Genomic DNA, 27955 nt, shown 5'->3' with positions numbered 1-27955 from the left:
AGATTTCCCGGATGGAAGGGCTCCTGTTACGGAGCGGGTCTCGGCGTTTCTCGGTGCGGCTGGCACATTGATGCCCACGGCGTGCCGTCCTCCGCACCCGGAGTCCGGGGGCCCGCGAACTTCACAGTCCCCTCATCCGCCAGCCCCGCCCGCGGGGAGCCCGGCCGGGTCCGGAGACGCTGTGCTGCCGCACTGGATCCGCGTCTGTTTCCGGTAACCTGGCTCCCAGGCCGTCTCCACCCCAGCTGCCTCCGTTCTCTTCAGCGGCTCCCCCAACTCTCTCGGCGCCCTGTCCCGCGCGTGCCAGTCCCCACTTGCGAGGTGCATTCTTGCCCTTCGCGGCACCACCAGGACGCCCTGCTCTCCTGACGCCGGTTGTGCAGACCCCAGCCCCCTCCGGGTGCCTCTCCCCCTTCCGCGCCTTCCCCGGCCGGCCCCGCTGCTCCCTGCAGTCCGCGCAGTCAGTTCCTCAGGGAGGCCCCGAGGCCCCGGCTGGGGCTTTCCCGCGCCGCTGTCCTGTGACACCCCTTGTTCTGTCCACCCCATCCTGCTGGCTGTGCCTGTCGGGTAGTGTTTACATTCCCGATGAGCCCCCAGAAAGGGTGCTTCCCCGGGCAGGAGCATCTTCATTCTCCTCTCGTGAATGTGGGGGTGGGACGGGGGGATGAGGGGAAAGAGAGAGACCAGGGAGGTGCAGCCAAGGAGAGTGAGGAGAAGAAGCGGCTGTGAGGGGCGCCTGGCGGCTCAGTCGGTTACGCGTCAGACTTCGGCCCAGGTCATGACCTCGCGGTTAGTGGGTTCGAGCCCCACATCGGGCTCTGTGCTGACAGCTCAGAGCCTGGAGCCTGTTTCGGATTCTGTGCCCTCCTCTGTCTCTGCCCCTTCCCAGTTCTCTCTCCCCCACCCCAAAAAAATAAACACTTAAAATTCTTAAAAAGAAAAGGAAAAAGCAGCTGTGAAATTGCGGATAGGGAAGTGGGTTCCATGGGCTTTTAAGACCAAGTAACAGTAAGAGCATGACATGAGCTAGAAACAGTGGAGTAAATGAAAGTGACCCCTAAAAAAGATCAGAGACGTGGAAGAGAACAGAAGGGGGCGGAGTTGAGCAACAGTTGCCATGGGGGCAAAAGAAGGGTAGATCCCAAATTCATTAGAATTTTGTTTTTAATTTCCAACGTTTATCCCCTTTTAAATGTATTGTGTCAGATTCAAATGATGAGGTCTTAATGGCTTTATAGTTATTATATGTTGAAAGTAATCTGGTGCTTAGTAAATAATTGTACACTTTTTCAATGTGCTCTTGATAAGGATATTGGTAATTTTTTAATATTAACAGTCAAAACCTAGTTTTAACCAATTAGTCTATTATTCCCTATCTTCTTTCTCTTCTTATATGGTCTTTTAACCTAGTGAGCTGTGAACTAGTTCCCAGTCAAGTATGTATATATTTCCTGTGTCCTTTCTCTGGAAATGACCAAGGATGAGTTGGATTATTGTGTAACTTTGTTGAAAAATAGCCCATCTGTTCATAATTGGATAAATTACTCAGCTGTTTCTATTGCCGACCTTCTTCCATGTTTTATAGTGCTACTAATTAGGTCTTAATTACACATTTTTTGGTAGTTTATTGTGATGTTCTGCAAAAGAGGAGTTAAACATTTGAGGTTGTGATTGAAACCATGAAAGAGAAGTGGCTCTTGCTCAGGAGCCCGATATGCGATCTGTCAATTTTAGGAGTAGGAGTGAGAAGTGCAAGCCTTGCCAGCATCCCACCCAGACCCTGTGATTCCCGTGAGGACAGTTCGGCTCTACTGGCCTCTCCTCCTGACCTCTTCGCCTGCCCCAGTGTACGTGCAGGGAGTCACAAGGCAGCTTGACAAGAAGGGGATCAGACTTTTTTGGGTTTTTTTTTTTCAGATTAATTTATTGCGAGACAGAGTCCATAAGCCCGTGTGAACGGGGGAGAGGCAGAGAGGGAAATAAAGAGACTCCCATGCTGTCCGTGCACAGCCCACACAGGGCTCGATCCTATGAACCTCAAGATCATGACCTGAGCTGAAATGAAGAGTTGGACGCCCAAAGGACTGAGCCACCCAGGCGCCCCTGGTCCCAGCCTTTTTTAGCCAAATATGGAACAAAAGTATCTCTCCGGGAAGGAGGAAGTGCTTTGGCTCTGTGAAGGGAGCCTATAGAAGGACTTAGAGTGCTGTTTGGGGAGATGGGGGTCCAGGAAGGGCAGAGTTTGAGAAATTCAGGAGCAGAGAAAATGAAAGGTATCAGCAGAGACGGGTTTGTGTCTTCAAGGGACGATCAGTCCAGTGCATAGACGCACTGCTGCCGCAGAATGTGTGGGCTTCACTGGGATAGGAGAGTGTTCTCAAGAAATGAGCAGAAAATCCCATCTGAGAGAGCATTATTTTTGAGAGAGCATGAGGGAGGGAAGGGCAGAGAGATAGGGGGACACAGAAAACAAAGCGGCGTCCAGGCTCTGAGCCGTCAGCACAGCCCAGCATGGGACCCAGACCCCGTGACCTCGAGATCATGACCTGAGCCAAAGTTGGGTGCTTAAGCTGCTGAGCCCCCCAGGTGCCCCAGATTTTAGGTGCCCTGTAACGACATAGATCTAGTTGCTGCTGTGTTGGATAATGTAGATAACAGTGCATTTCCTTCATCACAGCAGGTTCCACTGAACACATTGATCTACATTTTCTGTTTTTACTGCACTTTTTTTTCACTTAGAAGTAATTTCTTTCCTGCTTCTCCCTACTCCCTTCTGTGGGTTTCCTCAAGTAATCTTTTCATTTTATTTCTTTTCCTGAGGTAGGTGCTTGTATCATTTATTTTAATCTTTAATTAAATATTTAAGATAACATTTTCTGTGAATAATTCCATTGGTACTTTTATGTAATATATTCAACTATTACTATGTTTCATAATGTACCTTTCAAAAATTTTATGCTAATTTTATTTAAAAGAGAGACTTTCCACTTAGTTTTCAGTTGGCATTTCATGTCTTCTGTGGTTATCAAGTCTTCTGGTCTTGCTTATCGTGTATAGGGATGTTGCAAATTCCTTGTTTTATAAATGTGACATTTTCCTCCATCCTTGTCACAAGCCCTTTGTATTCAGGGACCACTGTGCACTGTAAAGGGAGATCTTCTCTTTGAGAGTATGATGCTTTCATATATGAAATTCTGGAATAATTATAAGCGTTCTTCTATTTTCACCTTTTCTGAATAGCTTTGGATGTGCCAGATGTTAAAGGTTATGAAAGATTGAATTTTGATTTGTGATCAAATGAGATCAATAGGTTTTTCTATTTCTATAGGTTTTTACAGTATTAAATAATTTTCTATTTCTATAGGTTTTTACAGTATTAATTTGAAAGGTATAGTTCTTCTGGTTTTATACTTCTTTAATATTTAAAGCTATTTTCTTGTATTCTCTGCCTTTGCTTTCCAATCTATGTATTGCTAGAAGGTAGGAGGCAAGAAGGCAAGACTCTTTTGGGTAACCTGTAAACTGCTATCTCCCTAGCACCTGGAGTAGCTTGGCCCATCACTGATGTTGGGATTTGAGGGAGCTCACTTAATACCGTTTTTCCAGACTGCAGTTCTGAAATAAAAGGAAGACAGGTGGATGGGTATAGATACCAGTCATTTTTATTGACACGTCTGCTAGAGAACATGGTTTGGTATGGAGGACACAAGTGTTGCACCTGAGACCTCAGCAGCTACGTTCAGATAGCCTGGGAAGGGCTGGGAAGTCTGAATGGGGAGCAGTGCTCTAAGGAATGTTGGGGTGATGTTGAGGAAGCAGAGGGGTTCTTCCCAGGGGCTATTTTAAGAGATCTCGAGGGAGGGGCTGAGCTGTGTAATCACCCATCCTGAAGTCACCAAAGACTGTAACTATTCCTGGTTGGGTGTGAACTTGGTTAGTACAGTGTTGTGTGAATGAATGGATAACTTGGAACCATTAAATTAGTTTTATTGCTTCTGAAGTTTGCTTATATAGCTACATTGTATGTATGTATGTATGTTTGTTTGTTTGTTTGTTTTTGAGAGAGAAAGAGACAGAGTGCCAGCAGGGGAGGGGCAGAGAGGGAGACACTGAATCCAAAGCAGGTTCCAGGCTCTGAGCTGTCAGCACAGAGCTTGACCTGAGGCTCAAATCTGTGAACTGCAAGATCATGACCTGAGCTGAAGCGTTAGAAGCTTAACAGACTGAGCCACCCAGACGCCCCCCCCGCCCCCAAATCTTCCCTGAATCTATCTCCTGTGGTAGTTGAGGAAGAGTTTACTTGGTTATAGGATTAAAGGTTACATTTGGTTCCCCTGAAGATTTTGCAGGCATTCCCACGGGTCACAGTTTGTTCAGTGAATGTCCTCTTATACCTCATTTGAGTTTTTACTGTGATCATCAGATCATTCTTCCTCTGTGAATTACACACTTTATGGGGATGGGGGCACTTTTATTTTGTATTGCTCTATATATGTGTTTCCAAACACTGCATTTTAACACATTCACAGATTCCTTTTTTGTATGTTCTAATACTTCTTTTTGAAATAATTCATGAACTTATTTTTTGTCATATAATTTCCTTTGTTGTATTTACCAGACATGGATTTTCTAGGTTGCAGACTTGTCTTTCACAGCTTTCAATAGTTTTTACTTAATCCTTTTTCATTTTGCTCATTTTAAGCCTGTCTGTGACATTATTGAGTGACTTTTCAGCAGTGTCTGTTCCTTTCTCTTCTCTCCCAATGTGGTCTCTTTTAAGTGATTTTTATTTTATTTTTGGAAGTTTTGCAGTTTTGCCAAGTCATTTTTCCTTCTTCCCTTGTCTTATAATGTCTTCCATCCTTCTAATTCTACTTTCAAGTCCTGTTCTTAAGGTTTTTAATAATTTGTTGTCTATCCATTACTCAAATTATTGGATAACTTTTAAAGATGTTTTGCTCCAAGGCAAAGGGTTTGAATATTAATATTCAGTTGCTTTTTCACACCTACCTCTTCCTTTTTAATAGCTACTGTGTTGGTTTCTTTTTTCATGTCTTTTTCATGGAGTTGAATTCTTAAACCCAATGAATTCATGGCAGTAGTTTGCACAAAAATTAATGTCAGGGTTGTGCTGTAGGAGGACTTCTTCCTGCCTCAAAATAATGACTGTTTAACATAGGACATTTGGGAAGGTTGTGGGACCCAGTTGGGATTTTTCATAATATAAGAAGTAATCGGCTACTGAGCTGCTTTTTATTTATGACTCTCATTCACCCATGTCCCTCTTTGATGCCCGCCACCTGGAAACGTGACAAAGCTCAGTGATGCCTATGGAGAGTCTGCCTTCCCACTCATAGGACTTTCCTGCCCATATGTGTAGAGTTTCCCTGGCCATCCCTAGGTTTCCTTTGAATAAAAACTCTAAAGGTAAAACATAATTTTACGTTTCAGTCTAAATTTGCCTTGAAGGCAAAATCTAACATAACCCCATGGCCAGTGCGTTACTGGTTTCCCCAGATCTTCCTTCCCCGTCCTTGGACTCCCCCATCTGCTCTGGATAACTCAGTCGGTAATTCATATTTATAGAGAATCTTTTGGGCATTGTGAAGTGTCCTGGATATTGGCTCCTGTTCCCCAGTTGTCACATACGTGCATTAACACAGAATTTCTCTTTCAGATCTGAATCAAAGCTCTGTCCTCTCCACTGGCTGACTCCTAGGAAAATAAGAGGCTACAGTACCCAGAATCCAGCTGTCACCTCCCCAGAAATTTAAACAACTCTCCAGTTCCTCAGACCCTTCAACTCACCCAAGAAGGCAAAAGATTCAATTTCTTCATCACAGTACATGCATACAACGGGCAGAGAGCAAAGCTTGGTAATCACCTTGGCATTGCCTGTCTCTGTGATGCTGAAGACATTCTCATTTCTGTGCATTACAGAAGAGGTTCGGATTTCCAGGTATGGACCAGTGTGCAGGGGAGGGATATTCTCACCGTTCTGAAGGGCAAGTACCTAGAAGCTGAGGAAAGTCCCTCAGAAGGCTGTAGAGCCATGGGTCACAGTCCCAGTGCACTAACAGGGGACATATTGGTCTGAAAGCTTAGAGCACACCTGGAACAAGATATCCAACCACTTTCTGGCCTGTAGCCATGGAGGAGGGCAGCAGGGCCCGGGCTGAGACCGTGGCCTCTCGTCAGTGTTGGAGATGAATGTCCGTTCTCTTCCTCTACAGAGTCTGTAGGCTTTGGAAGATGCTAGTTGAGCGTTCTGCACTGTGGAGACATGTACCTGACACCGTACAGGGTATGTACAGACTCTACTTGGAAAATGCTTGACGTGAAGGGGAGTTCTTACACAAAACCCATCTTGGGCTCTTCAGAGGGTGTATATATCATGGCTCAGTGGAGCTTTGATACCGTTCAAGAGCCTTGAACATCAGTCATTCCACTCTCTCATTCAAGTTGAAGACCGTTGATTTTAGTCCTTTAATCATCAGAATGTTTGGCTGTTGCAGGGAGAGGTCCCTACTGTGAGGCATCTCCTCTGGAGAAACGTGTTATGAGGATTCCAGTCCTTTAGTGTGGGATGCCTCTGATCTAAGGCATAAATGGTTCTGAAATCATTCCACCTTTAATTAAGGAAGTTGAATAGAGATGCCCCCGCCTGATTAAACTCTGGTTGCATGTTGCACACTTGAGGATGCTTCGAGTCACCACACTTCCCCAATTCCTGACAAATCTAGAACTGCACAACTCTAAAATGTCCAAGTCCGAGTCATAGATCTTTGAGGAAACTGACTTCTCTTCATTATTCTTCCAACACAACCTTGGCTTGGATCCTTTTCCTGCCTTCAGTGACAGATAGGTAGTGCTTGTCCACGCTGAAGGCTCTGCATTTCCTGGGAGTTGTGGACATTTCCTTGAGGGGCCCGTGATGGCCCTCTCTGAAGTTGATGGGTTCCACCACCTAAAACTGGTGAACTTCTCAGCCGATGGATCCCTATGGCAGTAGTCTGTCCAGCATCTTCAGAAGCTCTAGAAACTCAGTATGAGGAGAGTGAATGGTCTCCCAACCCAAGTATTGTCTCAGCTAGAGAGGATGGATTCACTGCAGCCACTGGGGCCAAATATTCCTCCCACCACTGAAGGCTGGCCCTCTGCCTCACACATCTTCTCTGTTGGCCTCATGCCCAGACCCCAAACCTTCAAGCTCCTGGAAGTCCATACCCCATGGCAAAAGGGAGGATGCAAAGGCTCTTCTGCAGGAAGTTCTGCTCTCCTCTGGTCCCCTTTAGCTCCAGGCCAGCCTTATGCACTGAAGGGTGGGAGCGATGCCCCCGAAGGACTCCATCCCTTTTCTCGCTACCCTTACTTACACACCCTCCACCCTTTTTATCCTTTCTCTTTCTGCAAGTGGTGATCCATCTGGGGTTCCTGTTTTTCTGAGACATTTGAAACCATGAGGACATAACTCATAAACTGTGGTCAGGCAACAGGCTTTTGAGCCAGATAAATATGAGCAAATAGTTGAGTAAATTATATGCTGTATGGTTTTTGTCAGATCATGTGAGTCCTCTCCAAGTTGGCTTTCTAAGAGGGAAAGTGAAGATAATAATGGCAAACTTATAAGGTCTGAATAAATGACCAGAGTATAAGTAAATGCCTGTCACCTATTATGTGATCAGCATTGATGATGTATTTGGACAGAGAGCTTCTTAGATCTTCCATGACTTAATCATAGACTTTGGTACAGAGCAGGGCTAGAAGATGTCACTGAGTTTAAGAGAATAAGTAGCTTGGGAATAGACACACCTCTGCTGGAATCGGAGTCTGGTCCAGGGACCACAGCGCTGACCATGATTCTCTCTGGGAACGTGGGTTTGGGGGTTATAGACATTTTGAAGTTTTTGAAATGTCTGTTTTTTGTATTAAACACTTTTTAACAAAGGTGTGTCTTAGAAATGGTAAAACACGTTTTTCTTAAAGGAATGTTCTCAGTTTTAAGTAAAATATGCAAGATTCTGTATGGTAGAGGATGGAGGAAATTAGTATTCTCTCAAGATGATGCTCATGGAGGCAAGGAGCCACATTTCTGTGGTCTTGTTGGAAAGGAAACATACAAGTCAGTGGCCTCTGGAAGGTAGTAGTTAACTGACTCTGAAACAAAGCCTTGATTTATACGATTTGCTGGGCATTTTTGTGGTTTGTTTCTCTCTCTTCTCTTTTCACCCCCCATATATTCATATGTTTTTAACACAGACTTCCAGTACTGTGTTAAATAGTAGTGGTGAGAGTGGACATCCTTGTCTTGATCCTGGCCGTAGGGGAAAGGCTCTCAGTTTCAACACAGTGAGGATGATACTAGCTGTGGGTCATTCATAAATGGCCTTTAAGATGTTCAGGTATGTCCCATCTGTCCCTACTTTGTTGAGTGTTTTTATCAAGAATTGATACTATATTTTGGCCATTCTTTTTCTGCATCATTTGACAGGATCATATGGTTTTGTTTTGGTTTATTTTTTTTAAATCATTGTGGTGTATCACGTTGATTGATTTGCAAATATTGAACCAGCCCTGTAGCTCACGAATAAATCCCATTAGATATGGTGAATAAATCTGTTAATGTACTGTTGAATTCAGTTTGCTAGTACCTTGTTGAGGATTTTTGCATCCATGTTCATCAGGGATATTGGCCTGTAATTCTCCTTTTTAGTGGGGTCTTTGGTTTTATAATCAAGGTTAACACTGACTTTGTAGAATAAGTTTGGAAGTTTCCTTCCATTTCTGTTTTTTGGAACAGTTTGAGAACAATAGGTATTAACTCTTCTTTAAATGTCTGGGTAGAATTCTCCTGGGAAGCCATCTGGCCCAGGACTCTTGGTGGTTGGGAGATTTTTTTTAGTACTGATTTAATTTCTTTGCTGGCTATGTATGGGTCTGTTCAAATTTTCTCTTTCCTCCAGTGTCAGTTTTGGTAGTTTGTGAGTTTCTAGAAATTTGTCCATTTCTTCCAGATTTCCCAGTTTGTTGGCATATAATTTTTTAAAGTATTCTCATAATTTTTGTATTTCTGTGGTGTTGATTGTGATCTCTCTTCTTTCATTTGTGATTTTATCTATTTGGGTCCTCTCTTTTTGATAAGCCTGACTAGGAGGTTATCAGTTTGTTTATTCTTTCATAGAACCAGTAGTTAGTTTCATTGATGTGTTCTGTTTTTGGGGTTGTTTTTTTTTTTTCCTATATCGTTTACTTCTCCTCTAATCTTTATTATTTCCTTTTTTTCTAATGGTTTTAGGTTTCAGTTGCTGTTCCTCTTCTAGCTCCTTTAGATTTAAGGTTCTGTTGTGTATTTGGATCCTCTCTTCCTTCTTGAAATAGGCCTGAATTGCAGTATACTGCCCACTCAGGACTGCTTTTGCTGCATCCCAAAGGTTATGGACCGTTGTCTTTTCATTTGCTTCCATGAATTTTTTTATTCTTTAATTTCCTGGTTAACCCATTTTTTTCTTTAGTAGGATGTTCTTTATTATCCTTGATGTATTTGAGGGCTTTCCACATTTTGTATTGTTTGACTTCAAGTTTTGTAGCACTGTGGTCTGAAAATCTGCATAGTATGATCTTGATCTTCTCGTACTGGTTGAAGGCTGATTTGTGAGTTGGTATGTTCCATGTGCACTGGAAAAGGATGTGTGTTCTGCTTTAGGATGAAATGATTTGAATGTATCTGTTAAGTCCATCCGGCTCAGTGTGTCATTGAATGCCACTGTTTCCTTGTTAATTTTCTGCTTAGATCCGTCCATTGCTATAAGTGGTATTAAAGGTATTAAAGTCTCCTTTTATTACTGTATTATTGTCAGTGAGTTCCTTTATGTTTGTTAGTACTTGATTTATATATTAGGGTGCTCTCATTTTGGGAACATAATTAAATTGTTAGATCTTCTTGATGGAAAGACTCATTAATTAGGATAGAGTGCCCTTCTTCATTTCTTGTTATAGTCTTTGTTTTAAAATCTAGTTTGTCTGATATAAGTATGGCTACTCTCGCTTTCTTTTGACATCCATTAACATGGTAGATGGTCCTCCATCCCCTCACTTTCAATCTACAGGTGTCTTTAGGTCTAAAATGAGTCTCTGGTAGGCAGCAGATAGATGGAATCTATTTTTTTACCCATTCTGCTACCCTATGTCTTTTTTTTTTTTAATTTTTGTTAATGTTTGTTTGTTTTTGAGATAGAGACAGAGCATGAGTGAGGGAGGGGCAGAAAGAGAGGGAGACACAGAATGTGAAGCAGGCTCCAGGCTCTGAGCTGTCAACACAGAGCCCGACATGGGGCTTGAACCCACGAACCACAAGATCATGACCTGAGCCGATGTCAGATGCTTAACCAACCAAGCTACTGCTTAGTGTCTTTTGACACTGCTACCCTGCTACCCTGTGTCTTTTGATTGGAGCATTTAGTTGATTTACATTCAGAGTGATTATTGAAATGTATGAATTTAGTGCCATTGTTTGTAGTCTTTGTTGCTTTGGATTTTGTTCCCCCCCTCCAAAGAATCTCCCTTAAAATTTCTTGCAGGGCTAGTTTAATAGTCACATACTCCTTTAGTTTTTGTCTGGGAAACTCTTTATCTCTCCTCCTATTTTGAATGACAGCCTAGCTGGATAAAGACTTTTTGGCTGCATATTTGCCGCATTCAGTACGTTGAATATTTCTTGCCACTCCTTTCTGGCCTGCCTTGTTTCTGTGGACAGATATGATGCGAATCTGATCTGTCTTTCCTTGTAGGTTAAGGACCCTTTTTTCCCTCGCTGCTTTCGTGATTCTTTCCTTGTCTGTGTATTTTGTGATTTTTGACTATATGAGCCTTGGTGATGATCGGCCTTTGTTGAATCTAGTGGGAGTTCTCTGTGCTTTTTGGATTTTGATGTCTGTGTACTTCCCCAGACTATGGGCATTTTCAGTGATAATTTGTTCAAATAAACCTTCTGCCTTTCTCTTTATCTTCTGGGACTCCTGCGATACAAATATTATTACAATTTTAGTAAGTCACTGAGTTTCCAAAGTCTACCTTTGTGGTCCATGACCTTTCTTTTCAGCTTCATTATTTTCCATAATTTTATCTTCTGTATCACTGATTTACTCCTCTGCTTTGTCCATCCTCATTTTTTTTTAAAGGCCTCCATTGGGGATTGCAACTCAGTTCTAGCATTTTTAGTTTCGACTGGCTAGATTTTAGTTCTTTTTTCTCTGCAGTAAGGGATTCTTTAGTGTCTTCTATGCTTTTTTCAAGCCCAGCTAATACTCTTATAATTGTTTTAAATTCTACTTCACACAATTTACTTATATATGCATTGATTAAATATTTGGCCCTCCTTTCTTCCTGTTCTTTCTTTTGAGGTGAACTCTTCCATCTTGTCATTTTGGAGAGAAAGAAAAATAAAAAAAATAAAAAGTAAACACTGAAGACAAAAAAATCTAAAAAATACATAAAGGAAGCTGGATCCTAGGTGTGTTTTGAACTGCTTGTTACAAGAAGCTTGATAGGAAGAAAGGTAAAAAGAAAAAGAAGAAAAAATATATATAAATAAAACAATTTAAAAGTGATAAATAAAATTAAAATGCTATAAAAAAATAAAAAGAAACAAAGACAAAACAAAGCAACAAACAAAAAAACCCCAAAGGATGCTAGATCCTTTTTTCCCCCAGCGCTGAAGCTTTGTGGCAGTCGGCTTGGTGGATTTGGTGTGGGCGAGCCGTTTCTGCTGATCTTCTGGGGGAGAGGCCTGCTGCGCTGGTTTTCAGGTACAGTTGCCCTGCTGGAGATGTGCCTGCGGGGTGCGGGGGGCAGGACTTGGTGTAGCAGCTCCGTTCTCCACTTGGTGGCGCTGTGTAGCGCCGTGGAGGTGGATCCGGCTGATGGGTGCAGGGAGAAAATGGCTTCTCCCCATTCTCTCATCTCAGGAGAAGGAAGTGTGCACCACCCCTCTAAAGTAAGCCCTCACAGACACTCAGTGATGCCGCCTGTGTCCCTGGTTTCTGTCATATCCCCGCTCCACCCTGTGTCCAGCCTGTCCACCTGCCAAATAGTGCAGCACTGCTGTGTTTTAAATCAGGTGCAGCCGTGTTTCAAAACTCCGTACTTCAGAGACACCCCCCCACACACACACGGCACAGACCTGCCCTCTTCTCCTGGGGAGGGTCACCATGCGTTGTGGCTGCTGCCAGTTTGTTACAGAAGACAGTCACACGACCATGCAGTGGATCAGAGTTCATTGTAAATCACAACGCAGCTGGCATGCGAGTTTGCACACCTCTCCCGGCATCTGTGTTCCTAAGTGGGGAGTGGGACGCCCCGATGTTGCTTGCAGGGTCCATAGTCCGTTGAGAGGCAGTGTCACCTCTCCCAAACGGGCTCCGGACGAGCCTGTACCACCTCTCCCAAAGGCGCTCCGGGCGAGCCTGTGTCACCTCTCCCAAAGGCGCTCTGGGCGAGCCTGTGTCACCTCTCCCAAAGGCGCTCCGGGCGAGCCTGTGTCACCTCTCCCAAAGGCGCTCCGGGCGAGCCTGTGTCACCTCTCCCAAACGGGCTCCAGGCGAGGCCTTGTCACGTCTCCCAAGCGCGCTGCTAGCCTCCGAACTCTCCTCCCCACGTGATCCCAGGGATCCTCGGGCTGCGGAGCCGCCGGGTCTCAGCTCTGACCCCCACGGATCAGCTTCCCAGGCGCCACCCGGGAGATGTCCCAGACCCCCGAAGTTCGGAGCGTGTGTCCCCTAGTTAGAGAAAACTGGCCCCCTTGTAACCCTGTCCTTTTTCCCTGTCAGACGTTTGGGGAGCAATTTCGTGCGCAGCCCCCTGCATGCCCCCCCCCCCGCCCCCGCTTTTTCTCTCCGTCCTCTTTCCCCGCTGAGACCAGGACTCCTTCCCCTGGGGAGCGCCTGCAGCTCTTTTCTCCCACGAACTCTGTGCAGTCCCTTCCTTCCATGGGTCATTTCTCTGGTGTGTAGATGTGCAGGCTTGTTCTCAGAAAATCCCATTGATTTCTTGGGTGTTCACCGTGATTTGATATTTTCTAGCCGTGTTCAGGGAGCTCGCGAGCTTGGGGTCTCCCTACTCCTCCACCATCTTCCCTCCAGCAGTTTCTTGATTTTCTGAATACAGTAGATCTTTTTGACCTCCTGAGGTATAACTGTAGCAGCAGTATTGGCACGGTGGTTTTTATTTATTGAAAATAAGATCATAGCAAGAACAAAATTCACATCTTCCTAATTTGATCAAGGAAATTTGCTTTTCATAGAAATAACAGACACAAGAGTATAAATGCTGATGCATTTTTTTTAAAACAATTTTACGAAACCAAATTTGAAAGTAGTATTTTTATTGAGCTCTCTAGAGAATGGTCAAGCATTTATATATGCTTGTCTGTTGAAAATGCTTTCTGGATAAAAAGTCACTGTGTAATTTTTCCTTAAATCTTTCTGTATCTAAAACCAAAGCCCAAGAATTTCCACGATCAAACCGCGAGGAGAATTGGCCGCCTACGCGGCCTTTGCTTGGGCAGCTGCCCGGGGCCGACCCGCCTCCTCATCCACCCCAGGCAGAGGCACACGCTGTGGGCCTGGGGGTGTCCGGCTGTAATACTGTCGTGTGACAGGACCGTCCGCTGACGTGGATAATTCGTCAGCCCTAAGTGAGATACTCCCCCCTGCCCGCCGCCCAGGACCACTGGGACACCAGCCCTCGGACAGCCCTGGGGGTCCCGGGAAGACCTCGGGGCCCTTCAGGTATTTCTTGTGGAGGTTGAGACTTAAGTCAGTTTGCAAACCAAGCCGCTGAATTGGAGGAGGAAAAAACCCACCAATTCCCAAAGGAGGACTTTCCACCCGGGCAGAGGCCGGGAATTCCGCCGGGAGTTAAGAGCCCGGGGTCCTGAGCCTGCGCGCCGGAGCGCAGCCCTCAGCGTTCAGCACTCGGGATTAGTGCAAAAAGTAGTTCCAACCCGTTGTGCCTCCGTTGGAAGCGTCAAAGTGTTGCTTCCGGCGGAAGGGTGGGCGAGAACGTGCCGCCAGAGCGCTGCGGTTTGGCGCCGTGTGGACAGATCTAAATCGGGAGGCTTCGTTTATACCGTGAATTGTTCTCTCGCTACTCTTTGTACCTCACTGTATCCCTCCGCATCCCATACAGCTTATGGGGACTCGGCACCGCAAGGCGCCAAGCCAGTGTCCTTGTCGGCCTAAGCCCGCACAGCTCTGAGGAGACCGTCACGCTGGCAGCTGCAGGGAGGTGTCCTAAATGCCCTCCCGGGAAGATGGGGAGGTTTGGCACCAGCACTAGACTGAATGTTCAGGGAAGGGGATCCCATCCCCCAAGGGGATGTGATATATAAGCAGATCCTTAAGGGGGAAGGGAAGTTCAGGAATGCCGAGTGGGGATGGAAGGCACGTTCGGGTAAAAAGGGCTGTGCACGGGTGAGGCAGTAAAGCCAGCTGGCACATGGGCTGTGAATGAGACAAATGGCCATGAGGCAGATGATTTCAGTTCAACCAGGGATGAACGAGTGATGAGTCTGGCCGTGTCTGATGGCGACCTGAATCCATGTGAAGAATCTGTCTTTAGCTTTTTAGCCACTGTATCACATTTTTCAGGGTGCTGCTCCCACATCAGGATCCCTGGTGTACATGTCAAAAATGCAGACTCCCAGTGTCCACCCCAAAAGGAAGATTGTGACTGGTGTTAGGAGCCCCATAAGCCTGGTGCTCACGTTGGGTTGTTGTCTTTTTCACTGTTGCACTGTGGCTTAGTTTATTTTTTTAATTGTGCTCAGAAGATCGCATCATGGAATTCTCAGCGCTTTTAGTGTAGAATATAAGGTAGCTTGTTTTTTGTTTTTTTTTTTTTAATGTTTATTTTTGAGAGAGAGACAGATCGAGTGAGAGCCAGGGAGGACCAGAGAGAGGGGGAGACACAATCTGAAGCAGGTTCCAGGCCCTGAGTTAGCACAGAGCCCAACGCGGGTCTCCAACTCCTGGACCACGAGATCATGACCTGAGCTGAAGTCAGGACACCCAGGCGCCCCAAGGTAGCTTGTTTCTTCACTGCTTCCTCTGTGTTAACAGTTACTGTTATTTACTGTTATGTCTATAGAAGATCTGTCTATCCAGAAAATCAGGAAAGACAGGGGTACACATGAAGACACCAAATGTAAAAACACGGGCTCGGGCAGCTGTGGGGAGTGGTTCACAGGTGTATCCACTAAAAATGGAAGACATGAGGGGCGCCTGGGTGGCTTAGTCGGTTAAGCGTCCGACTTTCGCTTAGGTCATGATCTCGCGGTTCCTGGGTTCGAGCCCCGCGTCGGGCTCTGTGCTGACTGCCAGCTCAGAGCCTGGAGCCTGTTTCAGATTCTGTATCTCCCTCTCTCTCTCTGACCCTCCCTTGCTCACACTGTCTCTCTCTCTCCTAGAAATAAATAAAAATTTAAAAAAAAAAAAAAAAAGAAAGTCAAGATAAAAATGGAAGACATGTAAATGCCTGTTACTAAGTAAAAGAAGCCAGTCGGGAAAGTATGTATCGTGTGATCCCCACCCAAGACATTGTGGAAAAGGTACAACCGTGGCGACAGTCATCGGTGGCCAGGGACTAGGGTGGTGGGCAGGCACGAGCAGAGAGAGCACTGGATTTTTAGGGCAGTAAAAAATACTCTGACGATACTGTAATGGTGGATACATGTCATTACGTATTTTCCAAAACCAGTAGTATTTCCAGCACCAGGAGTGAACACTAGTGTAATGTCAGGACTTAGGGTGATAGTGATGTAGCACTGTAGCTTCACCAGTTGTGACCAGTGTGCACTCCAGTGTGTTGCATTGACGGTGGGGACAGGAGGTAGATGGGACTGTCTGTATTTTAGGCTCAGTTTGCAGTGAGCCTAAAATGAGGCTAACAGGTATTGTTAGAAGCAAAAAAGGCATCATCTTTTTTTTCTTTAATTGCATCTGTAGTATGATTTACCTAATTAGAAAAAAGGCATGCGTCACCTAGATTTATATTGACTGTCATCCAGACTGACTAGTGTGTGTCTTTTGGTTTACATTACTGATGACATTGTCAACTGCTTATAAAAACAGATCACTAGCAAAAGAGTGATCTATCGAGAGCTAGAAAGAAACTCTGAGGTTCTTTGTGGGGAGGCTGCCACCTCACAGAGCTGGTTTTGTTAGCTTTCCCATCTGGGGAAGTACTGGATAGAATTTTTTCCAGACTTAAAGACTGACTCCTGGGGCGCCTGGGTGGCTCAGTCGGTTGAGCGTCCAGCTTCGGCTCAGGTCATGATCTAGTGGTTTGTGTAAGTCAGGGCAGAGGGCAAAGGAAAGGCTTGCTTTGGTTGGAGTTTAGTGAAAGTATCTGTATAATTGAGATGTAGACTGAGACTGGAGTAGAAGGAATAAGGGGCAGGAAGTTTGTGGATGGAGGTGGAAATGAAGGGTAACAGCAGTGCCCAGTTTAGAAACAATAGCAGTGTGTTTGTTGGTTGGGTAAAGGCATTTAAAATAACAACCCTCAGATTGAGCCACTAGCTGAGATTCTGACAAAGGAGGAATAAACTTGATATTTGGAGGAGTGGAGTCCTTATCATTGGACATAGTTCATTTTAGGTGTATGTCAGTTTGCAAGCAGAGGTGATTGTTCAGAAATGGAATCCAGACAAGAAATTGGTCCCTTTCAGTTTAGAGACCGCGCCGGAAAAGAGCTGGGGCAACTGAAGAAGGGCACGCACCTGCCAGGACATGATCTAAAAGGAGAACAGGAGCTCACGGGAAGTCTTGTCGGCCCAGCAGGACTGAGGGATTCTTTGCCGAGGACGTGGGAGAAGGACCGATTGGAGAGGAGACTTAAAGTGTCCGGTGACGCCAGGAAGATGTTCAGAAAAGGAGGTCAGGGCCGAACTCCTTGTTGCCACGTAGGGATTTATTTATGAGAGACAGTTAGTGATGTTAACAGCATGGATTTACCACATAATCACTGGTGGTCTTTGTAAGTCGGAGGGAGGGGACGTCGTGAGTGAGGGGTGTGGGCACTTCCCGTTTGGTTCTGCGGGGAGGGTGGAAGGGGGGCTGGAGAGAAAATCAGTTCAGAGGAGATTTTTGTTTCAAGTTCCAGGAGATCTAATGAGCGCACATGATGAGGTAGGTCATTGTGGAGAAATGGACCTGTTTTCGGGACAGGAGATTTCAGTTATAAAGAGTAACACAGTTCTGAGCAAAACAGGAGAAAGGAATTCGGTTGGACACATTGGACTTAGAGGTAAGAGGACTTCCATTTGATAGGAGGAAAGAGTTGCCAGTGCGCACGAGTGTAGCACATTTGTAGATACTGTGGGGAAAACTGAGGCAAGGGCGTCATTCTGTGTCATTTGTCTCCATGAGAGGCTGAATTCTGTGTTCCCAAAGTCAGATGTGAAGTCCCAACCCGAGGATGTACTTGGAGATTGGGCCTTTAAAGTGGTAACTGGGGGAAAGGGGTCATTGGGGTGGGCTCCAAGTCAGTTTCGTGTCGTTGTCAGAAGAGGGCGTGGCGGCCCAGTGTGTGCAGAGCACTGCCATGGACACGCTGAGTAGGGAGGCCTTGATCTTCCATGCGGCCGCCGGACCCGTGAGGAGACACACTCGTGTGGTCTGAGCCCCTCGGTTAGTGGTGCTGTTACAGCAGCCTGAGCAAACTAACAAGTATGTGCAGGAGGGAAGAGTCTTGTCTTTCGGAAGGTGAGAATGTGTAGATTCAGAAGGCGTGGAGATTTGAAATGCTGCTGGAGCCTGAAGAACGAGGTACATCCCCAAAGTAGGGCTCCCAGACACATTTGGGAACCCCTAGGAATCGTGGTTCTGTTTCAGACAGGGATCAGCTCCTTTCCCACGTGTGTCACATAGAGCCACAGAAAAGGCAGGCACACAGAAGTCAGCTGCTGGTGGTTCCCGCGTACGGAGACCGGAGTATGGGGTGTATTTCTGTGAAAAGTAAAAAGAAGAGGTAACAGTGGAGGGCCCCTCATTAAGTCAGAAGTGATGTGATATTCCAGACAAAAGATGCAGAAAGTTTTTTCAACCTCATTTCATCAGATCTTTTGTTAAATTTGTAAATAAATTAAAATCACCAGTTTTATTGTGAGGATTAATTAATAAATGAATACATGTAAATATCCAAGCAGAGTCACATTTGATACAAATTTCTTTTCCCCTTTTTTGGGGCCTCAGGTACAAATGGGTGAGTTGATCCTATTTTTGCTTATGACACTGTCATTTTCCCATGAAATACATTTAATTATTATTGGTATTTTAGAGGAGAATTTACAGTTTATAAATGGATTTCTTGCTCCATCTTTCAGACACATTTGTGTACATATCTGTAAATGTGCATGTACCTGTACGTGTGGGGGGGGGGGAGTAAGAAACGCAGGGTAGTGTGGCCAATGAGGATTTATCTAGAAGAGGATTTCACGAACTTGAGCTACCACATAACTAACATAATCAAGTAGAGCAGCTAGATTTCCTCCTGAGCCCCAGTCCTCCCGAGCTAACTCAACGTCCTTGGCCTGGAGGATTGGGACAATACATGACAGGGACATTGGCATTCCTATTCCCTTCCTTTCTGATGCAGGGAATTTTTAAGGACTAGCAGAATAAGTACCACCAATCCCTCCAGACGGAATTAAGTCTTTGAATTGAGTAATCCGAGCATAAAACAAACTTAGTTTTGGCCTCCACGCCCATGGGGGACAGGTGGAAAAGTCAGAGTGGAGGGAGAGCAGGAGGGGGTGTGGCTCCAGAAGGTGGCCGTGGACAGCCACTGCTTGTGTATGAGAATAACGAGATCTGAGAAAGTCCAGTATTTACCTCCACGTGGAAACCAAAATGGACGTGTGGCTGCGTCCAGGACCCCCACGCTTTGGAGTCAGGTAGGGAATTGAACTCTGGATGCTGTGGGCCAACTGGCATACACACTCAGTATTTGAGTGTTGTATCATGAGACATCTATATTTGTATACTTTTTTTTTTCTTTTATCAGCTGTAGTCAGTCTTCTTAATTTTAGACCACGGGAGAGGAGGCGAGTCCTCTGCATTTCTTAGAACACGCACTGCACGTTGGTGGGGCTGGGGTGGGGGCCACATCCAGGTGAAGGCTTGGGGCTTCGTGACAGGTGAGACTGGATGTTGTGCCCAGGACTGGATCTCATGGCTTCTTTCTCCATCCTCAGCTTTGCCTGCTTAGTGCTTGGGCTGTCTGTGAGCGGGGACCCAGAGGAGGACCCCTGCAGCTGGGTTATTGGCCATGCAGCCACTGGTGAGTGGGGACCGCCTCTTCCGGCTTATACCCTCGCGCCGTCTGTGGCCTGGATAGTCCAGGTGCAGTCAGGGGGTGGTCAGGGATTTGAGCTCCAGTGAAATTTCCCAGCACTCTGGGATGGTCTAAGGGCCAGGAACTCTCAGTAACTAATAACCTTTCTAGGATCCCTAGTTTATTCCAGCCTCCATTAAGCTTGTGTGTTTACAGAAAAGAAGAAAGAAGTTTTCTTCCTCTAGTTTAGTCCGCATCCTTCCTGGGAAGTAATTCACTCACTAATCATGCTGTTGGCGCTAATCGTCCCTTATAAAGGGCTGTATGAAGAGCTGAGCGAGGGGAGGACACTGCAGTCCAGTAGGAGGGGCTTGTGACAGCCCAGAGTCCCGGTCCTGGTTGGGGCCCTCAGGGGGTGAAAGGAGCATGAGAAAGTGGAGGCCAGAAAAGGCATGAAGAATCACTCATTTTGTCCAATTTTAAAGTTTTGATAGAATATATTTGTACTTTGGGAAACTTCTTAAAAAGAGAACCAACTTTTCTTGCCTCCAGTCACATATTTTGCCTTTAGTTACTTAACCTTTTAAAAACTACTGGGTAACTACAGTTAGTGTACAGGGAGCAGTATTTTCCCAGCTGTGGCTGCATATGGAGGGGAAGGAGTGGGCACCGCGTAAGACCCCGCAGAGACTGTAAGGACCGCACAAGCCAATACCAGTCACAAGGCTTCTGTTCTCCTTCAGCAGAAGGACGGGACGGGAGGCTGTGGTGACTGGTGTCAGGCCCCGGAGAGAACCGGGGTTGGGAGTCCCCGTAGCACGGGACCGCTCAGGCCATGTCTATCCTCTGGCACAGACGCCTCAGGGGGCCCCAGCCTTGCTGCTGAGCCCTGTGACCTTGTACTTCATGAACATCTGCATCCTGTAGAGAGGAGGAGACCCCTTTTACCACGTTCTGTATGGAACTGGGTTTTGAGGTTCTTGGACGATTTAAGGAGTAGTCGGCAAATGGCTTGTATTTAATACATGTTTCCTTAGAGAGGACAAGCTTCATGCATTAGTTTATCGGGTCCTGCAATACTCGTAACAGGTTATCAAAGGTTCATCTATGGGAATAGTGTCATGGCTTCAAAGGCACGAGTCATGGTTATTGTTTGCCTTGCGGCGAGTCTGTAGAGTTACTTGAAATTAATCAGAAAGTGAGTTTCAGTTAATTTTCAAGTGCCAGTTTTATAATCACATATCTGAAGTCTTCATTACCAGTTTTTATGTATTTACTTTTGTAAGTAGGCTTCACACCCAATATAGGGCTTGAACTCACAACCCAGAGGTCAAGAGTCACATACTGTTCTGACTGAGCCAGCCAGGAGCCCCTATAATTACAAGTCTTGTGTTTTTAAAAATTCCAGATTATAAAATATATTTCATGTGATGCCTCCTTATACTAAAGTGTTAGTACTTCAGACTGTATGTATCTCTGTGATGTATCTGAAAGGCAGATGCCAATTCAGTGCTGAGAACGGGCTGGCGGGAACCCCAAATTCAGTTTGATCTTTCTACACACCCAGCTCCCCCACCCCCCCACCCCCAGTGCTGTCATCTCAACCCTCCCACTCGGGACATCTGTAGGGAGTGCTCTGTCTGAAACCGAATATCCATGATGTTTTAGGAATCCGTGACCTTTGAAGATGTAGCTGTAGACTTCACGCAGGATGAGTGGGCCCTGCTGGACATGTCGCAGCGGAAGCTGTTCAGGGACGTGATGCTGGAGAACATACGTCATCTGGTCTCCCTGGGTGAGTCTGCCAGTGTGTATGTGTGTGTGCACGCACGCATACAGACAGATGGGCAGGGAGGAAGTGAGTCCCTCCGTCCGCAGGTATCTGCAACAGCTTCTACATACTCATTCCACAGTCGTCCCTGAATCTTTCATAGACCTTACTTGAAAGAAAGTTCTTTCTTGATACTTTGCTCCATCTACTTTGTCACCCCACTAGAATGTAATCTTAAACCCAATTTAAGGTCTTTGTTGCTACTCAGTCTCCCACACGAAGAGCAAAACAGGGAATGCAGTATTTCTGAAGGCATAAATAAGCTGATTAAACATTTTCTAAATAATTATTCTGCTCTAGTCACTATGGCAAGAGTTGAAAGTACACTAATGAAAACAGTAGAACTTGGTTATTCTTGTAGAGCTTAGGTTTATGTGTCTGTTTAAAAGTAATATTCGGGGGTGCTTGGGTGGCTCAGTCGGTTAGGAGTCCGACTTCGGCTCAGATCACCATCTAATGGTTTGTGAGTTCCAGCCCCGTGTCGGTCTCTGTGCTGACAGCTCAGAGCCTGCTTTGGATTCTGTGACTCCCTTTCTCTCTGCCCCCGCCCCCTGCTCACATGGGCTCTCTCATTTAAAAAAATTTTTTAAATAACATTCTACCCACTGTAGAGATATTTAATGTATAATGCAGGCTAAGTATTCTGCATTCTTTGAACTTGGGCATCAGCATCCAGAGGTCTTCACTGCTGCTGGATTTCAGTGTTTTTTTCCTATTCCCGTTGTTGCCTGGGGGGAACTTCAGTGTTCTCCTTCAGTAGCCTGTCCTGGACTTGATGATAAGTACTAGCTTTGGGGAAGGAGAGGACTTTGATCAGCCCAGAATTCAAAATCCATGTACCTTTTTTCAATGAGCAGGGTATCAGCATTGCCAGTCAGATGTGATTTTCCAGCTGGAGCGCGGAGCAGAGCTGTGGGACGAAGGCGGTGGATGTCTGCAAGGCCGGGGCCCAGGTGAGCGGCAGTGACCTGGGCTTCACGGGGGGATTTCCTTCCACGCAGATGAAGGACACTGGGGCACAGTTCTTCAGTTCTCGTCATTCCTTGCACGTGTCCATCCCAGTACATGTTTCTTGCCTCTTTTTTGGCTTTAGGGAGAGCATATTCATGTAGTTACTGAAGTTAACTTTCGTACAGTAACTCACGCTACCTACCTACCCAACTTCTCTCCATTATAATTTTTTTATAATTCAATTCTAAAATCTTTACTTGCCAATTACCCAATTAGTATCCCTAGGGTATTCCTTCATTTGACCTACTGGCCCCATCAAAGTGCATATTTTTGAAACATCTTCCCATGAGTCTTGGTGCTTTACAATATTTTCATTCCCCTAATGCCATTCTAAATATTTGGGGTTTTTTTCAATTGTTTTAGGCAGGGAAAGTGCCCTTAAACAACAAGACCTGAGAGCCACACATCACATCAGCAGGAAGGACACACACACAGTCATGCCAGAGGTAAGGTCCCTGGGTAGGAGCGCTGGTGACGCAAAGACCTGGAGTAGGATGTTAGTAAGCGAGCACAATAGCCTAATGCACATTAAACTGGGATTAAGCTTTTTTTTAAAAAAAGGTTTTGGATATCTGAGCTCAAATCCATAACCTGAGATCTTGAAAGACAAGTGCATAAACATTGATTATATGCCTGGTCTTTGAAACGGGTTAAGGTCTTCAAAATCAGTGTCTCAGCTCTGCAGCTGGAATGCTACAAAAGGGAAAATCTTTACGCAGCGGAGTAACACACCGCGTGTGTGCAAGCAATACTGATTTGGAGACCATCACTGATTTGTATTCCTGTGTAGACAAGTGAATGTACAGATATAGAAGTAAAGCTTTACCGACCTTTCATCTCTTTCCCCAAAGCAGAAGCCGCACGCTCCAGAGGGTCCCCTTGAATGTAATGACTTGGAAGACGATCTCACTCGCAGTTTCAGGTCGACTCCCCATTTGTTAACCCACACAGAAAAGACACCCTGTGTCAGTAAACAGGGTCAGAAATCCGCTAGTGACCAGTCCTACCTTTACCAACATAAGCAGATTCTCACTAGAGGCCGATCGTGCGAGTGCCGCCTGTGCGGGAAAGCCTTCAGCAACTGCTCCAGCCTCCGGAGGCACGAGATGGCGCACACCGGAGAGAAGCCCTACGAATGCCACATCTGCGGGAACGCCTTCATTCAAAGCTCGGACCTCAGAAAACACAACCTGACGCACACCGGGGAGAAGCCGTACGAGTGCCACCTGTGCGGGAAGGCCTTCAGCCAGTCCTCCAACCTCCGACAGCACGAGAGGACGCACACCGGGGAGCAGCCCTACGCGTGTCACCTGTGCGGGAAAGCCTTCAGTAAATGCTCGGCCCTCAGACGGCACGAGAGGACGCACACGGGCGAGAGGCCGTACGAGTGCCACCTCTGCGGGAAGGCCTTCAGCCAGTGTTCCGCGCTCAGACGGCACGAGGGGACCCACAGCGGGGAGAGAATGGTGACCGCCTCCAGTACGGATTCTGACCTTAGATGACCCGCATGGCCCCGTAGAGTGACGAGTGTGGGCCGGATTCCCACCGCAGCTGTTCGCAGTTAGCCGCACCAGCCGGCCTGCACGCTGTGCATTCCTCCCCCCGACTTAGACTCCTGTGGAAGAGGTCCCTGTGTGACATCCGCGCGGCAAACCCTCCCGTCAGTGTCTGACCGCGGACAACGTGGACAGGGCTTCAGCAGCGGCGCCAGCACTCGGGGGACAGGAGCCGGCCAGGCCCGTGCGCTCGGGGCGGTGCCGTGACGTCGGGTGACCACCGCCCCACCGAGGAAGAGGCGCATGCTCCGGAGTCACGCAGCCCCTGCAGGAACGACCTCGAGAACCCGCTCGTGCAGCGAGCGGCACTGGCCCGCGTGAGGGCTCAGCCTGTCCCCAACAGCGCCACCCACACCAGAGCGTCCGGTGATCGCTGGTTTAGCCGGCGTTAACGTTCTTACCCTGAGGGGACAGCGGTCCTCAGCCGTGCAGTCCACGTGGAGATAACCAGCTACGCTTCACGTCAGAAAGCCAAGTCCTGGGTGAAAAACCTCCGCAAGAGCCTTTTATAACAGAATTTAGCAAATATTTCAGGACTTTGAGAAAATCATTAGTCACAGGGGAAATGTGGCATCTCAGTGCAAAATAGTAAAGTGATCCAGGAATATTGAACGCAGAACTTTGTAGGAAATGAAATTTTTTCCATAGATTATTACTTGTAAATATTTAAACAATAAACCCTGTTGCTGAAAAATCCTGTGTTGAAGTGCTAGTTTTCTCCGTGCAGGTGTGAACAGGCCTGAGCCGCGCCCCCTGGTGTGTGGGTGAGAGGCTCGGCAGGGCGCTGGGACCCCCTGTCCACACCCATGAGCTCCTCATTCCAGGCTCCCATCGCCCTGGAGGCACAGCGGGGTCCCCCAACCCCCACCTCGCCGACAGGTTACTCGCTGTGCCGTGCCGGGGGCCTGGAGGACCCGGGCCGTAGCCCACTACGCTAGTGTAAGCCGCGGGCGTGTCTGCACCCCGCCCGCACCCCCGGGAACCGCATGGGGCCGGCAAACCCGCGGCGGTCAGTGGTCGTCCCAGACCCAGCACGGCCCCTGGAGGTGGCCAGGAAGCTCCTGTGGGCAGGCGTCCATCCCAAGAGCACTCCTCGCGGGGACTCAGCCCGGAGCGAGGCGCCTCCCCGAGCCCCAGACAGGGCCGCTGCCGAGCGCGCCCAGCAGTCCTGCGACCGAAGCTGGTCCGGAAAGTCCCCTAACCTGTCAGACACCACGGCAGCCCCTGTCAGCTCCGTGACGCGCTCTTCTCCGGACCACATCGCGTCTCACAGCGGCAGGCTCCCCAGCGTCGGCCCCACGGCCTGCAAGTGCACCGCCCTCACCAAACCCAATACGGCACCTAAGCTCAAGGGGAGACGCTCTCCAGGGACAGCCTGGCCCTTCTGCTCTCCTCCCGAGCTGCCACGATCCCAAAATACTCCCCTGGGACCATAAGTGAGCACCTCTCTGGCTGGAACTGCTAGATCATTTAAAAAAAAATTTTTTTTTTAATGTTTATCTATTTTTGAGAGACAGCATGAGTGGGGGAGGAGCAGAGACAATGGGAAACAGAATCCAAAGCAGGCTCCAGGCTCCAAGCTGTCAGCACAGAGCCTGACATGGGCTCGAACTCACGAACTGTGAGAGCGTGACCTGAGCCTGAGTCGGACGCCCAACCAACTGAGCCACCCAGGCGCCCCTAGATCATTTAAAATAAATTATCCACGAGTGATTGTACCCTGCAGCCAGGGTGAGTCGTGTGAGGGCAGTGAGCACTTGATCGCCAACGCCCTGCCTGGCGACCAGGGTCTGTGACCAGGCAGGGACACATGGAGGCGTGAACCAGGGTTGAAGGGGGCAAATTAGTGATTAGAAATTCAGACCCTGGAGCCAAACCTCACGGGTTTGAATTTCCACGGTCACAGCCAGTGAGATTTGGCTCCTGAACCTTCCTGTGACTCATCAGTTCTTTGGCAGAATTAAGCTTACAGCTTTCCGCACACTTGTTGTGGGCCCTCCAGCCCCTGAGAGTTCCAGGGCCGCCAGGAAAGGGGGGCCCGAGTCCGTCCCCTTCGGAGCCCCCCCGGGGGTCAGAACACACAACTACAATCTCCGAGAGCAACGTTTGCGTCACCGGGACGCGAAAGCTGCGGCGGGAATGGGGGCCACGCACGGCTGCCACGAAGCTGGGAGCGTGGCCTGGTGGGTGCGGACGTGAGAGCCCGCAGGCTTTTGTTCCCTCATTAAGCCTTCCCCCAATTATCTGAACTATCGGTAGCTCATTCTCCAACTTCATTTTGCAATTTTTGTTTTCCTAGTCCAGCTCTGCTTGTCTTGGCATCTAGAGACTCTGACTTACCTATACTCTCTAAAAACTCTTACTAAAATTAGGTAAATATGTAGAGGGATGGCATTTGTTGTATCCAAACAAATTCTGAATCACCAACAATTTTTCCTCAAGGGTTCGCCCTTCATTTTACTACCGTCTGTAGACCCCAACCACCTTGTGTTAAGAGACCCTACACAGCTGGCTCCAGAGCCTGGAGCCTGTTTCAGTCTGTGACTCCCTCTCTCGCTGACCCTCCCCTGCTCATGTTGTCTCTCTCTCTCTCAGAAATAAATAAAACATTAAAAAAATTATTCTGTAACATTCTTATTTCACCATGAGATTAATCTAGTTCCCAAAGGATTATTTTCAAATTTAAACTCATTAAGTTTTACTATTTTTGCTGTGAGATTGTAAGGGATTTGACAAAGGCACAGTGGGAGGTGACCACCATTAAAGTGCCATATAGAATGTTTCACTTACTCAGTCTTCTCCTTTCACATATCCCCGGAAACTACTTATCTATTTAGAATGTCTATAGTTCTGCCTCTTCCCTGAGATCATACATAAACAGAGAATACATTATGTATCATTTTAAGACTGGCTTCTGCTACTGAGAAATATGCATGTAACCTTCACCCAGGTCTTCAGGTGGCTTCATACTTGAGTGTTTTTCATTTCACAGCTGTTAAGTTTTGGTTATATATTCACCCACTGAAGGACATGTTAGCTCCTTCCAGTGTGGGGCCATCATGATAGAGCTGCTATAAATATTAGTGTGCTGTTTTGGTGTGGGTGTTATGCCCGAATCGCGAGTCCCCTGAGACCTCCAAGGAGCCAGCACCCATGCAAGAACAAAAGGGTCTTTATCACAAGCTCGAGCAGGGGCTCACCCGTCTCCCGGCGCAGCGGCACCAAGGTGGAGCCCCGAACAGTGGCGAGCAGGGTTTTTATGGGGGAAGGACGGGGGCGTTACTGTGCGCACATCGTACGTTTTGCATCATTACATAAGCACCAATCATAATTGTACAATACGCATAGTAATAACATAGAAACAGTTTTGACCATTCAGTATCTGCGAGGTGTCCGTTAAGTTTGGCGTTTGGCGGGACCCAATCATGACCTTTGAGAGTCTTTTAAAATGACCAATTATGGGGGCGCCTGGGTGGCTGAGTCGGTTAAGCGTCCGACTTTCGCTTAGGTCATGATCTCGCGGTTCGTGGGTTCGAGCCCCGCGTCAGGCTCTGTGCTGACTGCCAGCTCAGAGCCTGGACGCTGTTTCAGAGTCTGTCACTCCCTCTCTCTCTGACCCTCCCCTGCTCACGCTGTCTCTCTCTCTCCTAGAAATAAATAAAACATTTAAAAAAAAAAAAATGACCAATTATGAGGTGGGCTCAGAGAATCTACGTGGGGCTTCTGCAAGCGGTGATTGATTGGCAAATTTGTACAAAGTAACTACCTGCAGTTCCCAGCCCTGACTCTCTCCAAGACCACAGGAATGTTACCCATTTCTTTTGATTGGCAGATCCGAGGGCGGTCCGAGGGTGGCTTCAGCTGAGGCTTTTCCTGGAACTGGGACTACGTGCAGCCTGAGGTTGTTTCCAATGGAGGACTTAATTTCAGGCTCCTCATGGGCACAACCGGGTGGGTGAACATCTAGAAGTACAATTAAATTATGATGAGACAATGAGACTATGTTTGCATTGTGAGAAACCCACCAGACTGTCTTCTAAAGTATGTGTCTTAATTCTTTCCCACTAGAGGTCCTCGTGGTTCCTCAGGCTAGTCAGCAAAATGTTTTCTGAATTTTTCTAAATGTTAACGTTATCTTAATGTGCAGTAGTAAGTGGTAACTCATGTAACTTGCTTTTCCCTAAAAGTGAGTCATGTTGACAATGTTTCTATTAATTTGCTATCT

General features: G+C 46.9%; 1 protein-coding gene and 1 long non-coding RNA gene across 2 annotated transcripts; one reads left to right on the top strand and one right to left on the bottom strand.

Annotated features, from left to right (window-relative positions):
* The first annotated feature begins 19 nt into the window (after positions 1-19).
* LOC120220180 (zinc finger protein 705A-like) lies at positions 20-24418 on the top strand. Its single transcript, XM_039217208.1, has 8 exons — positions 20-213; positions 5678-5959; positions 6234-6304; positions 19253-19338; positions 21001-21127; positions 22021-22116; positions 22538-22620; positions 23026-24418. Exons 4-8 carry the CDS (start codon positions 19327-19329, stop codon positions 23674-23676), a joined length of 969 nt encoding a protein of 322 aa, XP_039073139.1. The 5' UTR covers positions 20-213; positions 5678-5959; positions 6234-6304; positions 19253-19326; the 3' UTR covers positions 23677-24418.
* LOC120220183 lies at positions 17734-27531 on the bottom strand. The gene is made up of 4 exons (XR_005525485.1): positions 27497-27531; positions 24132-24233; positions 22004-22250; positions 17734-18005 (listed from the first exon to the last, which is right to left on the bottom strand). It is a non-coding gene; the product is annotated as an uncharacterized LOC120220183 (long non-coding RNA).
* Positions 27532-27955: the final 424 nt, after the last annotated feature.

This window comes from Hyaena hyaena, unplaced genomic scaffold (genome assembly GCF_003009895.1).
Source record: "Hyaena hyaena isolate Hyena2069 unplaced genomic scaffold, ASM300989v1 scaffold_681, whole genome shotgun sequence".
Classification (NCBI taxonomy): domain Eukaryota; kingdom Metazoa; phylum Chordata; class Mammalia; order Carnivora; family Hyaenidae; genus Hyaena; species Hyaena hyaena.
This window is presented reverse-complemented; position numbering and strand designations above follow the sequence as displayed.